This window comes from Camelina sativa, chromosome 12 (assembly GCF_000633955.1).
Source record: "Camelina sativa cultivar DH55 chromosome 12, Cs, whole genome shotgun sequence".
Classification (NCBI taxonomy): domain Eukaryota; kingdom Viridiplantae; phylum Streptophyta; class Magnoliopsida; order Brassicales; family Brassicaceae; genus Camelina; species Camelina sativa.
In genome coordinates, this window is record NC_025696.1 from 17,419,531 (window position 1) to 17,433,941 (window position 14,411).

Here is a 14,411-nt window from a genome sequence, read left to right on the forward strand (position 1 = left end):
TATCTTGGGAACCCTGCAGATTATGCAGCCTGCCTTCACGATTATACGAGATTGCAAATCAAAATGTATCCTGCTATTGATCCGTGGCACTCATAGCATTAAAGATACATTGACAGCAGCAACTGGTGCAGTGGTCCCTTTCCATCATTCAGTTTTGCATGATGGTGGGCTAAGTAACTTAGTTTTAGGTTATGCACATTGTGGAATGGTTGCTGCAGCTCGATGGATTGCTAAACTTAGTGTTCCTTGCCTCCTCAAGGCCCTTGATGAGAATCCTAGTTTCAAGGTTCAGGTAAATGCTCTGTATTTAGCCATACATTATTGATTTACAGATTACTACTACGTCTTCTGTTTTAACTAATTCTTTGTCTCGTTAGACTGCTAGATTAACTACCGATAGGTGTAGATGACTTAGAAAAAAAGTATGTCATTTACTCATGTGATCATTCAGATCATATTTTTCCTTCTAACTTTCATTTGGGACAGAAGTACTCTTCCCAGTTGCATTCCCGGATATTATGTAGGATCTCCGCATCTGTCACAGTAATCATATTTCAGATGATAAAATGTACAAAAACATCAGAGTCTATTTAACTAATACTCAAGTTCTAATCTCAATTCATTTAAGCATCCGTGTTATAGAATGTTCTTTAGAATTTCACTGTTGAAATAGGTTGTCCTTTTCTACTGTATCGTTTCTAAGGAGCATATATTGTTTCAGATCGTAGGTCATTCTCTTGGGGGTGGGACGGCTTCACTTCTAACATATATTCTGCGGGAGCAAAAAGAGTTTGCCTCGGCTACTTGCTTCACTTTTGCACCAGGTACACCCAATTTAGGAGTAATGGTGGTATTTGCTTGTCTTTTATGTCATCTGCTCCTGTTTCTTAATTTGAATCACCAAACTCTTTATATGCAGTTAGTTCTGATTGTTACAATGCTTTGCACTGAACTTTTTATCGAACAACTTGCAGCTGCTTGTATGACTTGGGATTTAGCAGAATCAGGCAAGCACTTCATTACTACTATTATCAATGGATCTGATCTAGTCCCAACATTCTCTGCTGCTTCAGTCGATGACCTTCGTTCTGAGGTATGTGACCTGCTTTTCCTATGTATGTGAATGCTAATATCACGGAATTTATCCTTTTCCACCATCAGAGTAAATGGTCCTGAAATGGTACAATATATTGCTAACCATGGTATGTCAAACCTAACATGCTTAAATAGGTACTGCCATCGAGAGATATCTATAGAGATATCATCTTTCCCCTGCTAAATGATTCATAGACTTTTCAGACATCGTAGATATTTTCACTTTTTGGCACAAGTGCATCAATGGTCTTAGCTCTTAATCGTGATTTCTGTGGGTTCCTCCTGGCCATGATTCTCTAGTTTGTATCCACTTTTGCAAGCGTGGTTCAAATTTTCTCGTAAAGTAGTATATGTAACTCATTTTTGACACAGATAAGATCCTTTTTTTCTTCTATTTGGTGGCAGGTAACCTCGTCCTCATGGTCAAATGACCTGCGTGATCAGGTTGAACACACTAGGGTCCTTAGTGTTGTTTATCGGTCTGCAACTGCTATAGGATCTCGTTTGCCCTCTATAGCTAGTGCAAAAGCAAAAGTGGCTGGTGCTGGGGCGATTTTGCGGCCTGTCTCAAGCGGCACTCAGGTAAAATCTGTTGTAAAACAATACAATTATCATGAGCCAAAATGGTTGCGGCTTTATGAGTGAAGTGTGTATGTGGAACAACTAAATATATAGATTCGTGAACAAGTATTTCTTTTTTCATGATGATGTTGATGAATGATTAATGGTGGAAAATTTGTTCAGGTTATGCTAAAGCGTGCCCAAGATGTAGCGCATGCTGTTGTGCAGACCCGTTCAACTCTCTCATCATGGTCTTGCATAGGACCACGCCGTAGAGCTATTAGCTCCCAACTTAACTCTAAAGTCACAGACTTGCCGGAAGCATCCGCTCTTATACCCGAAAGAAGAAGCACTGAGGCTTTACTGGCTGAAACCGTAGTGATAGATCGTAAAGGTCACAAGAAAACAGACCATTGTTCTTCATCAAGCAGCAGCGAATCAGAACGTGAGGATGCAGAAGAAGAAGATGAAGAAGAAGAAGAGCCATTGATTTCAATCGACCAAGTCATTGCTGAAACATCTTCAATAGAAGAAGACGTGACAGAAGGCGAGCTATGGGATGAACTGGACAAAGAGTTGACTCGACAGGAGAACGAAAGAGACAGTGAAGCCATGGAGGAAGAAGCAGCAGCAGCAAAGGAGATAACAGAGGAAGAGACTGTAATTACGGGCGGGGGAGATTCCTCCACAGGACAGAACCAGAGTCCAGTTTCAGCATCTTCAGTGGACTTGTTAGAGGACCAACGGTTTTACCCGCCAGGTAAGATAATGCACATAGTGTCAGTGACTGAGACAGAGTCTGAAACAGAACGTGATGAAGTGATGGTGGTGGGAACGACGACGACAGTGGAGCGTGTAAGGTTATATGAGACGCCAAGAGAACTGTATAGAAAGATTAGGCTATCGAGAACAATGATAAATGATCATTATATGCCAATGTATAAAAAGATGATGGAACTCTTAATTACTGAGCTCGAGTGTGATCCACACTCTTCATGAGCTTCCCCTCACCTCATCAAGTCAACTGTACATTATAAATATTTTATACACAGAGTTTACATTGTTTTCCCTCAAATGTACAGAGATATTAATGGAATAACAAAATTCTTGGTTGTGTTTATCCTTGTTGCTCACTGTTCAACATTTTTCATACCTTTATTGTGATGATCTAACTCTGAAACAATAGCCTCCACTTAAATTTGATGCATATTCACTGGTTTCATGAAGATCCATTACAGTAGTTCATAGTTTAGACTCAGTTTTCAGTTCGATTTGATGGCAATATGGTGAATGCCTAAATGAAAAATAATTAAGGGACATCAAATGTGGTTCAGACTGGTTCAGTTTTCATCGGGTTGATCCGGTTAGGTGAAGTTTCTATATTAATTTCGTTTCAGCAGAGCCTCGATAATCGAGGCTTCCAAAAATTGACGGGCAGGCCCAACCAAAGTAAGGCAAGGCCCACTCGCCTTTATAATGTTCGTCAAATTCTGTGCCGGCACGATCCGCCGTCTCTAAACGATCATTGACGGATCATCCTTCACCTCTGACAGAAACGGGTTACATAAAATGAGAAAACGCGTTTCTTTTTATAGCCCCAAAGATTCACCCTTTTTCTCAAAACTTCCGATGTGGGTTTGTTGATGTTTTTTTTTTTCTTTTTAACTCGGATTTAAGGGACAACCATAACATATTTTCTTCATTTAAAATAGTTAAATTAAAGCTGTCAATATTAAAACATTAACACCTATCAGTCTATTTATTTATTTTAATAGTTTCAAATTTGATAGAACAATCATCTTTACATCTTTGGTTTTTGATCAACCTCCATATCTAGACCTGAGAGCCTCCGGTGGTTCTTCTTCCATGATACCAGACCCTGTGGTACTTAAATACTCTCTGATGGTTGTTTTTCTATCTCCCAAGAATGTATGATCCAGAAAGTTATTGTAAGCTTCATCTCCCAGATTTTTAGCAGCCAACACACTGCAAACACAAGAGAATCTTCAACATGTAAATTTTTTTAAATCCAGATATAGAGGAAGCTACGAGATTTCTATCCAACTACCAAAAGTTCAAGAACTAAGTTTTGGTTAAACAGTATTAGTTGTTGTTTGAGCCAACACATGTTTCTCTCAGTTTCATTTGAAACAAGTTACGGTTGTTTAAACTGATCATTTAGCTTCAAAGTTAGATAAAGTAAGGAGAGTGTGTACCAGTGTCTTAGATAGAGACGACAAGGTAAGATGTCGTCGCGCCATATCTTCTCGATGTTGAATCTTCCATAATGTTGAAAGTAAATCTCTTTGTCTCCTGCAGAAAAACAAAACATGAATAAATTCTAAAACTTCAAAATTTGAGACACTTAGATAGACTTGGAAGGACCTATCCAACCTTTGCATCTAATCTGGAGAAACTCCTCATCACTGTATCGACCACAAAGTACCTGTTCATGCCTCAAAAACTCAGACTTGGCAAAGAGTAAACAAACAAAAGAAATGTCACTGAGAACAAAGATTCGTTTAAACAAAGACGAACCGCAGAATTGGTGTAAGGTTTGCCTTCCAATGTTTCAGGAACAACCTATATGTGTAAAGGAAAACGTATTAGCAGTGTGACACACAATGAGACATATCTATCACTGAATATCTTGGAACTACTAGAAGAAGACAAAGGAACTAGTAACTCACAGCAAGAAACCTGAACTCAAGCTCCCTTCGTATAAAAGCCGGAATCTGTGTGTTTGGTGTATCAAAACCGTCAAGAAGAATACATATTACTTTGTAACAAAAGAGTGAAGCACTTAAGTTATCTTTAGGTATACCTCAGAGGTTTTGATCTCAAAGACAGTTACCACAAGACTCTCTCCTTCACATGGCTCTACACTCAAACTTGAAATCTCCTGGTTTCATTTCATCACAATCATCACAATCAATATCTACAACTACAATCTATGATTCATTTCATACAAGTTTCAGAATCAGTTTCTAGCTAGCTCCATTTTTCCAATACAGAACCAATTCTGAGAATAAGAAGAAATCGAATGAGAAACCTTAGTTACAGGATTTGCGATGCCACGCTCGAAGAAGATCGGAGCTGAGTGTGCGAAAACTCTTCTGAATCCTTGCAGTTTCGCGATTCTGAAGTTCTCCAAATCTGGAAATGTACTCCTCGCGCTTCTCTCTGTTAAAGCAACCAAATCAATGAAATGATTCCGATGATAACACAAAACGAAGAAGGGAAGTGTACGAACCAGAGAGAAGAGAACCGAAGCCTGTTATGGAGATCCGATTATCCGATGAGAGAAGCTTCTCGAAATCAGATTCATCTTCCAATTCCATCACCTGCGACAAATCAGAACTGCGGATGTCACCAGACATGGCTGCTTCAATTGATCGTCGACGATCTTGTCGAAGCTCCGATCTTCTGGTAGAATTCAACAACGAGACGGCGGTGATACGTGGAGGAGAGGCTCGTGATTTGCACGTAGTCGAGGAAAGCGCGTAGGAGAATGGTAACGATGTGAGTGTGAGTGTGAGTGAGAGAGCAGTCATTGGAGAAGAAGACGAAGACGATAGAAGAAATGTGAAGTGGCTTTATTGTAAATAGTAAAAATACGATTTTTTTTTTAACTAATTCCACTAAAAATACCAAAAGTTTTCATTTTTTTTTTTTTTTGCATAGAAGCCAATCTTAAGCAGAAACTGGAGTTTTGGTGTGAGTTCTTCCGAGTTTCCATTGTTTGATCTTGGCCAATGTGTTCTGTACTTTCAATATACGAGCTTCCATCTTCAATGCTAGCTCCTCTATTGCAAGCTTTCTCTGCTTCAATCTCTCATCATCATCTTCTTGCTTCTCAGCTGCTGGTCCATTGGAAGGCTTTGAAGGGGTTGTGCTTACTGATTCAGTCTTTTGCTCTGTTTCTTTTGTTGCTACAGTCTCATCATTAAGCTTTTGAGGAAGACCTTGAACATTTTTCTCCACTCCAAGTCTACTTCTTTCTCCTTCAGTATTCTCCATTTTGGCCCACTGCTTTCTATATTTGATCCTCTGAGCAATGGTTGCGAGCTTTCTCTGCTTCAATCTTTCAGCATCAGTAACATCATCTTCATCAGATGAACTTGAGGAGTTCTTTTCATCATTCTTTTGCTCTGTTGCTACAGTCTCATCTCCATAAGCAAGCTTTTGAGGAAGGCCTGAAACATTGTTGTTATCTACTTCAAGTCTACTTCTTTCTCCTTCAGTATTCTCTACATGATCACTACACTTCTTCCTAGATTTGACCCTCTGATCATTAATGGTCATGTTATCATCATCTTCTGTATCAGCACTCTCATCATCCTCACAAGCTCGCTTGCGTCTCTTGTTTGGCGACTGCTTGGCTTTCTGCTTCTCAAGGATTTGGCTCAATGGCAATACCTTAACAAGTATATCATCATCACTATCATCATAATGATCAACTGTACTGCTTACATTGAAAGTTTCGGTCGATTCTTTCCGCATCTCTGAAACAGATTTCGTCCACCAGTCTCGGTATCTTGAAGTAACTGAAGCTGTGGCAAGACGAGAAGGAATGTATAGCCTTAAACCATCAAGAGATGTGTTGTAATCATCCCATGCTTCTTGTTTTGTGGAGTTTCTGCTGTGATTTGTAGCCAAAACAGGAACATCTTGCGCCAATCCGAATTGCATCGCTACTCGGTTTGGATAGTAGTTCTCTACTAAACCAATACCAACAAGCTTAGAAACTCTCACACATCTAGCAAACGACTCAAACACATCATCATCATCACAATCAAGACTCTCACCAATCCTCACCCACTTAGCATCTTCAAGGTAAAACCGAGGTAGGTTCCAATTCTCCAAAGGTTCAGTATAGGGACGCCAATCAAAATTACCATCAAAAAGTATCAGTCCTGCATTCCCAAATCTCTGTTTCAGACCACTCCATTGAGCAATTCTTGGTTTGCCCCAAGGTATCACCTTAGCTTCTGGTCTTATACTCTTGAACCTCTCCCATATCCATACTTGGACAAGCTTAAACAGAGAATTGGGATAAACGTTTTTCGTAGAGGCTAAAGCACAGATTTGACTCAAATCATGGTATAGATTTGCAAGAACAGCAGGAGCTAAAGCAACCCTTTCACCTCTGGCTAGACGAACAGCTATAGGGAAAACATCACTGTTAACCGAACGGCCTAACTTGTCTGGAAACACAAATTTCGAAAGCCACAACACAAGAAATGCTTCATGCTCCATTTCATCATCTACAAAGCTTGAAATCCATGAATCCTGACTCATACCCTCCTCCTCTCGTTCCTCCAGTTTCTCCACTGCTTCTCTCGTCCCTGAGCTCTCAAGAGGAGCACATACAAATACAGACGAACCCAAAACCGAAAACCCCAGAAGCACATTCACATCTTCGAGGGTTATGGTTGCTTCACCCCAAGGGAACACAAAGGTATTGGTATCAGGACACCAGTTCTGAGCTAGGGAGAGAATCAAAGACGGGTTTTTGTGGATTTTGTAAGTGGATGCCTTGATTGCTTCAAAGATCCCAGATTTTAACCAAGTGGGTTTGTGTAAAGCAGCCATTTTTTTAGCCCAAAACTGAAACTTTTTGTTGGGTAACCTCCACCCACGAAAGGAAACACACAAAGACGAAGCTTTTAACTCAGGACAAGAAGCTGGACGAAGCATACCTTCAATGGAGGTGACACAGTGTTTCAAAAAGTGAGCTTTTTTAATCATAGGTTGACTGTTGTTTTCACTGTAAGACACCATGAGTTCTTCTCTCTCTTCAACGAGATCTTCATTAATGGATGTTGAACCCATTGGAGAAGAAGAAAGATTGAAAATGGAGAATTTTGTTTTTATTTTTGTTTTTGTTAAAGTTTGAACTTATAGGGTCAAAGCGTGAAGGAAGCAATGTTGCTTGGTACAGTGGAACATGTCCTTTATTTTGGTAACTGAAAAATTGGGAGGAAAAAAAAAGAAGAAACTAATAAAATAAATAGAAGAAAATAATTTTGTTTTATGTTAAAATATCCCAAAAGCTTTTCATTAATTTAGTAATCACTTCAGTGATTGCAGTTTGTGACGTGTGAGTGAAGATTTTAAAGAGAATTAATAAATTTAGCTTTTATAGTAGTAGACTAGTAGCTAGTAGGAAGGTGACAAAAGTGAACCAAAACCTTGAATTTCTAACTATATGTATAGCACTATTAACATACGATTTTTAAGTTTAGCCCTGATGAGTGTTTTAGTCCTAGTTCAGTTATGGTTGAACTAGAGATACTATAGGGCTCCTTGTTAGTTTTCAATTCTCATGCTTCTTCATTAATTGAAAGTTTGAAACTAAATAAACAACAGAAAAGACTGATTAAAATAAGCCAAAACTTTGCTTCAAGACTGACTTGTATTGTATCATAACCTCCTTTTTTGACCAAAGGAACCAAGTGTAATTGTGACATTTCAGCAAAATGTCTCATCCAATGTGTAACTCATGGTAGATAACTAGATATATATACCACTGATTTAGTTTTGTTAATTAACAAAGATGTAACGAACAATATTACAGAAAAACTCAACTATCATATTAAACCATATATCAGCACATACTTTAAGTTAAAACTAAATTTGCTTAGAAAGTTAAAACGATACACTAGTGGACTATCAAAGACAGAATATATATGCTAGTCAATGTATAAGAATCTAACGAGTTAAGGAGAAAAAAAAAAACAATAACCACCATTTTCTTCTTAGGTTTTATCACATAATTAAAAACTAGAAAGCTTATCTTAAAATGTCTTAAAATCCAGAACATTCTACAAATAAATAAATAAGACACTTAAAATAGAAATCATTCATTTTTTTTTCCCAACAAAACATTTTTTTACTTTATCTATAAGCTCTTCTTCATGAATAAGCTCTTCCTGCCTTATCCAATGCAATAGCGTCTTCGTATGCGAATTCAATTTTGTTGCAGAAGATATGGTCAAGAACAAATACCTCCAAAGCCAATCTACCAAAATCAGCTAATTGCTTCTCATCGGGCTCCATATCATTCTGTGATGCAGCACTCCTAAGCTAAAGAAATTTTGAAAAGAAAAGAAAAAATATTATCAGCATGTACGTACAAGTAATTTTTTCTAATAGGTGTGGAGCTATATAGAAGCTGAAAACTAACCTGCACAAGCTTTGGAGAACCCATTTCAGGCAATGGCGCAAGAACAAATCTCTTTAGAAGTAACATCGGTTCTTTGACAATACACATATCATTGTCCACGTTAGCAATTACAGCTGGAAACTTATTGGCATCAGTTGTTCTCTCAGTCTTAGTTTCGTCTTCATCAAGAGTGCTCAAAGCGAGTTCTTTGTCATCATTTTCTCTGTCATTCTTAGTGGAGTCTTCAAGACTCTTCATAGCGGACTCAACTTGGTTACTGCGGATCAATTCTTTCACAACCACTTTTACAAGTCTTTCTAAATGGCTCTTATTCTCTTTAAGAGACTTTAACCCATAAAACAAGAAGTCCATCACCAAAGTGGATGTAAGTTCGTTCTTGATGAAGAAGTGTTTCACAACTAGTTTTAGAATCACATCCTTATTCTCTCGAGACATCTCGAGCCTCGAAGTTGGTTTCATCTTTAACCAAAAGGCACATAAGCTACACCATGAAAATTAACAAAAAAAAAACATTTCCTTGTATAGTTATCGATCAAAGTTGCTCAAACTTTTAAGGAAACAAACATGAAAAAATTACCTCCTCCATCGGGTTTTGTCGTCAAACAACTTCACAAACTTGCTTCTTTTCTCTTCCACAAAGCTCCGGAACTTTTCCTCTACAGATTTGAAATAAACTCTAACAAGTTCCTTCCTATACTGACCATCAATGCAAGGAAAAGGTCGGTTCACACACTCTCTACAAGAATTAAGAAAAATTGGTTCAACGTTAATGGTGGCATGCATGGAATAGTGTGGCTAGATAGATACATATATATCACTCAAGACATATCATACTTAAAATCTTGGCATTTACCTAATTACTTGAACTTGAGCTTTAAATACAAGATCACCAAACTTATTTATGAATCCATCATGTAATCTTGGTAACTCACTAAACTGTTTCCATCCCCAATCATGCTCTTTCTTCCAAAACTGGTGAACCGTATCTGCGAAGAAACGTGTTCAGTTTGTCTGCGTTATCATACTGATTCAAATAAAGTTAAAAGATACAGAAAATAACCTGAAGACTTCGATTTCTTTGGATTTGTATGCTCCACAGCTACAGTAAACAGAGCTAAATGACTCCAACCTGTTTCAGAATGTTATAATTAACCTAAATGATGATGATAAAAGGTTTACAAATCGAGAGAGATAAAACAGAATAAACAAAAATACTTATACCTGGATGAAGTTTCTCATAGTTTGCAACACATAGAAAGAGAGAGAGATGGTTGGTAACATCATACCCTCCTGGATAAACTAACAAATACCTGTCATAGGTAAAGAATAAAGAAAACAAAAAAGCATACAAAATTTACAAAGTTTCAACCTTAATTATTATGAAAATGAATATGTCATTTCACATACCATCTGTGTCCACCAATTTCAAAAGTATTGCTACGGATCTCTCGCTCATTGATTTGTGTAAATTTCTTAATCTTCCATGTAAATGTCCCATATAGTTCAGATGGACTTGATCCTAGGAATTATATAACAATTTTCGAGCAATTTAAATACTTGTGTAATCAAAGAATGAAAATACAAACCGGTTTGCCCAAAAGAAAAGAAAAAAAGAAAATACTAACCATAATCTTGAATGTTGTTAGTCAAAGTGCCCTCTCCGGAAGTTTCATTAGTGATCTCGGACATATCTCTCGCCTCCAAACTACGGAAATAAGGATTAAGTGTAGGATTGATCTTACGGATGACAGCCTTATTACAATAATTTTATAGACATGGCACAGATCGAATTATGAAGCGAACGTAATAAATACCATAAGATTATTAGACGTACGAATCTAGGGACCAAATCGTAACACCAAAAATTCCCAAATCCGATAACAAGTAAACCCTAAAAGTCAATCTTTAAAATGTAGAAAAAAACACTTACACGAAGAGCAGAGCTGAAAGAAGCTTAATCGCCCCCTACTGTAATAAGATATACGAAGTACTGTAGCTAATATTGACACAATCAACAAAAAAGGAAAAGAAAAATTGCTAATATCACGGAGTAAAAATTCTTAGATCAGTTATAGAAGATCTATAAAATATAAATATTATTATACAATTATGGTAAAGAAGATCTACAAATCTTTTCTCGAGAAACAAATCTTCCAATTCGTTTGATGAACAAATAGTCAACGAAATATGAAAATGAAATTGAAGATTTAAGAAGTAGTGAAATGTATACGAATAATGATTTTGAGAATATTCCTGCTAAAATTTGATTCATAACAAAAAGAAAACTGTTAAAAAACCGTGACCCTTACGGATGCACTTTAGCGCTTTTAGGTGTAACATCTAGAGCGCATACCCTACAACTAAACTTTTCTCACACCAACAAATGAATATTTCCGATACATAAACTGATAAACAGTAATGGAGAGATTATTTTGGTTTGTTTACTTTGCTTAGATTTCTAATAAAATTTATATCAAAATTTTTTGTTACTATTCATCTAATAGTTTAAAGAAAACTAGAAATAAAAAATAAATATTTAAACATTTTTCTGTTTATGCATTTTATAAATAAATGTCAACTATTCTGAAACTATCCCTTATATCCAGAGCGCATACCCTACAACTAAACTTTTCTCACACCAACAAATGAATATCTCCGATACATAAACTGATAAACAGTAATGGAGAGATTATTTTGGTTTGTTTACTTTGCTTAGATTTCTAATAAAACTTATATCATCTAATAGTTTAAAGAAAATTAGAAATAAAAGATAATTATTTAAACATTTTTCTATTTATGCATTTTATAAATAAATGTCAATTATTCCAAAACTACCCCTTATATATATTAGATAAAAAAAAATCAAAGGAAATTAACAACAATGATGAAAAATAGACGAGGATACTTATAATGTCATAAATATGTTTTTTTCGTTTTGATGGATAAAATTTGATGGAGATACTAATTGATTATTACAAACCAACCAAAAAAATCCATACAAGTGCTATCTACTCGTTTAGGAGATACTAATTGATTACTACTAATCAACCAAAAAAAATCCATGTAGATAGAACCATGCATTATCACTTCTGTATACGAGACATTGAAAAATGTGTTGACAAGCAAAGCAAACGTTTAATGCGTTAAAACTAGATTAGGTAACTAGAGTAATTAATATTTTTTAGAAGAAATGGAGAAAGTATTTTCTTTTACTTGCATGCATCTTAAACTCCTAAAAAGTCTAATAAACTAAGGAAAAGAAAGAACATACATAAATTAAGACCATTGATATATGTCCACGTGGCAGTCACAATAAACACACGTTCAACAAATCAGGTCGTGAACTTCGGTCCTCACTGGGAGACCAAGACTTTCTCTGCCATCGATTTAACTCCTCCGGCGAAAGGATCCACGAGTGGTCGGCAGAGAGGACAAATGGAATGAGAATGAAACCACATATCAGTACAGTCAATGTGAAACATATGGTTGCAGTATGGCAAAACCCGACATGTTTCGTTATCCTCGAGCTCCGAGAGGCAAACCTCATATTCCATAGCGGTTGGTGGCGGAGAATGCGAATTCAGAGAGAGAGAGAGATGCTTTTTACTTCACGTTTTTTAAAGACACAAACATTGACTTACTTCACTCTTTTTGTGCATGTTTGAGTGCACATACATATATATATATGTTGGTTAATTAAGGTGTATATACAAGAATCAAGAGATATTTCTTTGATCAAATTTTCATAAAATGCTAATCACTGTTAATTAATTCTTATATACCCACTATCCCTATTGAGATATTATTTCATGTGATGATCATAGACACATTGCATTTGAAAAAAAAAAAAAGACACATTTCATATACTATATTAGGAATTCACTAGTGGAGGCCATCTAATTCGTTAATCAGGTCTCATATACGTACATATTATCGATGTAAAAAACCAAAGTCTATTTCATTAATTACTTTTGAGAGCACATACATTAGTTTGTGTTACAGCTATGGACTTTATATTATTTATGGCAATCTCAACTCTGTGTAGAGGTGATAGAAAAATGAGCGAAAGCTTATTTGTTTGTAAAATGCTAATAGTTCAAAGGTCATCAGTACATCTAGCATTGTGGTCGCTCGCTCATGGTATCACAAATATGATATAAAATGTGTGTACGAGTTGTATACATTAAGAAGAAAGTATTAATTTGATCAACTCCATTACTATATATTACACATAAATCCTAATCTTACAACATTACATACGAACTGTATTACTTGATAAATGTGATGTGTGTGTGTGTGGCATATTTAATGCTTTTACAATTGTGTGTTTACCTTTTACGGTTTTACCTCATACATACGTAAATATATCACCTACAGTCTACAGACGCAAGGTTACAAAATATAAACAACATTGTGATTTGTATCCGTCATTAAGGTTCATGAACCATTTTTCGAAAACAAATTTGTTTTTACGAAGTTATAGGATTATTTTAGTAGTTTAAATTCGTGGAACCTAAGTAATGACATGAAGACTCGATAAAAAAATTAAAAAATAAGAAAATACAATTCAGGGACTTACCTTTCTTCTTTATACGTATAAATTAAGTAATAATTGAGAGGAGAAAATTTTAGAAAATGAGGGAAATTATAATCAGCTCACAACAAATAAAAAACATGCTTACAATTCATTCTACGTGAATGGTTACGGTTATGAGTTTAAGGTATACGAATAGTATATGTGTGATGACATTTGTGCTGTTATATTTTAAAATTGTGTATGCATGATCTATTTATTTAGTTTATTGTACTTTTTGATTCTTGTTGATGACATGCTACGAGAAAATAAAGAAAGGTTACCAGAAATAGTATACAGCATAAAAGAATCAAGGCACATACATGTGCACCGTGCACGCAAGATGACGTGAGTAGAACAGCGAAATCACTTTTTATGTCTCAATCCTCAACCCTGACTGTTTTTAGCAAACTCCATTTTCTCAAACCTGTTTTTAACTCTTTACCAATGTGGAGGTTACGGTTCAAGTTCTAATGATCATACACGGCCCATACATACTTTTGTAATTAGACGACTACTAATCTCTTCAAATGATCTATAACTATTGCAATTTGTATGTTTAGGATAGTTCTAGGGGCTGCTTCTAGGGAATGATACAGCTTATTAATACTTCGACATTTTTATTTAATTAGGGATACTCAAAACGAAGAAATTTGGTTATATTCTATATATTTATAGACACATCTGCTGTACAAATGGGTTCTAAATTTCATAACTTACATATAAAATTGGGAATAGAACAGAAAGATAAAAATTAACTGTTAAGATTATTTTTTTAACAGATACACTAATACTGTTTGAGTAAATTAAACAATCCCAAAAGAATTATAAAGTAGGAATATAAAACTGTTAGACACATATAATCAATGTGTACGTAATCGTTTCTACATTTTACAACTTACATGCATAAAAGATTAAAATTTGAAAAAGATGAAAAATTATTATAGGTTTAGGCTTTAAGATCGTGCATGTTTTTTTTTTTTTTTTTTTTTT

The 14,411-nt window shown here is 35.7% G+C and overlaps 4 protein-coding genes across 5 annotated transcripts; 1 reads left to right on the plus strand and 3 right to left on the minus strand.

Moving 5' to 3' along the window:
* On the plus strand, nt 25-2,723 carry LOC104732031. Of its 2 annotated transcripts, XM_010451559.1 has the most exons (6): nt 25-292; nt 722-824; nt 975-1,093; nt 1,501-1,677; nt 1,840-2,129; nt 2,184-2,723. In XM_010451559.1, exons 1-6 carry the CDS (start codon nt 206-208, stop codon nt 2,653-2,655), a joined length of 1,248 nt encoding a protein of 415 aa, XP_010449861.1. In that variant the 5' UTR covers nt 25-205; the 3' UTR covers nt 2,656-2,723. The 2 variants fall into 2 exon arrangements, with proteins under 2 accessions (XP_010449861.1, XP_010449859.1); XM_010451557.1 differs by having other exon boundaries at nt 1,840-2,723.
* LOC104732032 lies at nt 3,389-5,242 on the minus strand. The gene is made up of 8 exons (XM_010451560.2): nt 4,910-5,242; nt 4,709-4,839; nt 4,481-4,558; nt 4,347-4,391; nt 4,195-4,239; nt 4,051-4,102; nt 3,873-3,969; nt 3,389-3,642 (listed from the first exon to the last, which is right to left on the minus strand). Exons 1-8 carry the CDS (start codon nt 5,208-5,210, stop codon nt 3,477-3,479), a joined length of 915 nt encoding a protein of 304 aa, XP_010449862.1. The 5' UTR covers nt 5,211-5,242; the 3' UTR covers nt 3,389-3,476.
* LOC104732033 lies at nt 5,349-7,507 on the minus strand. Its single transcript, XM_010451561.2, has one exon. It carries the CDS (start codon nt 7,489-7,491, stop codon nt 5,350-5,352), a length of 2,142 nt encoding a protein of 713 aa, XP_010449863.1. The 5' UTR covers nt 7,492-7,507; the 3' UTR covers nt 5,349.
* LOC104733605 (MATH domain-containing protein At5g43560) lies at nt 8,523-10,534 on the minus strand. The gene is given in 9 exon segments (XM_019233596.1): nt 8,523-8,597; nt 8,599-8,745; nt 8,846-9,313; nt 9,315-9,326; nt 9,423-9,536; nt 9,707-9,831; nt 9,906-9,974; nt 10,067-10,132; nt 10,471-10,534. Coding segments are annotated over 9 exon segments (1,140 nt in total).

Coding starts and splice junctions, on each gene's coding strand:
- LOC104732031 (XM_010451557.1), top strand. CDS start 206: ATGGTTGCTGCAGCTCGATGGATTGCTAAACTTAGTGTTCCTTGCCTC. Junction 825..974: donor TTGCTTCACTTTTGCACCAG/GTACACCCAATT, acceptor AACAACTTGCAG/CTGCTTGTATGACTTGGGAT. Junction 1,678..1,839: donor CTGTCTCAAGCGGCACTCAG/GTAAAATCTGTT, acceptor AAATTTGTTCAG/GTTATGCTAAAGCGTGCCCA.
- LOC104732032 (XM_010451560.2), bottom strand. CDS start 5,210: ATGACTGCTCTCTCACTCACACTCACACTCACATCGTTACCATTCTCC. Junction 4,840..4,909: donor CTTCGGTTCTCTTCTCTCTG/GTTCGTACACTT, acceptor TTGCTTTAACAG/AGAGAAGCGCGAGGAGTACA. Junction 4,559..4,708: donor TCGCAAATCCTGTAACTAAG/GTTTCTCATTCG, acceptor AAATGAAACCAG/GAGATTTCAAGTTTGAGTGT.
- LOC104732033 (XM_010451561.2), bottom strand. CDS start 7,491: ATGGGTTCAACATCCATTAATGAAGATCTCGTTGAAGAGAGAGAAGAA.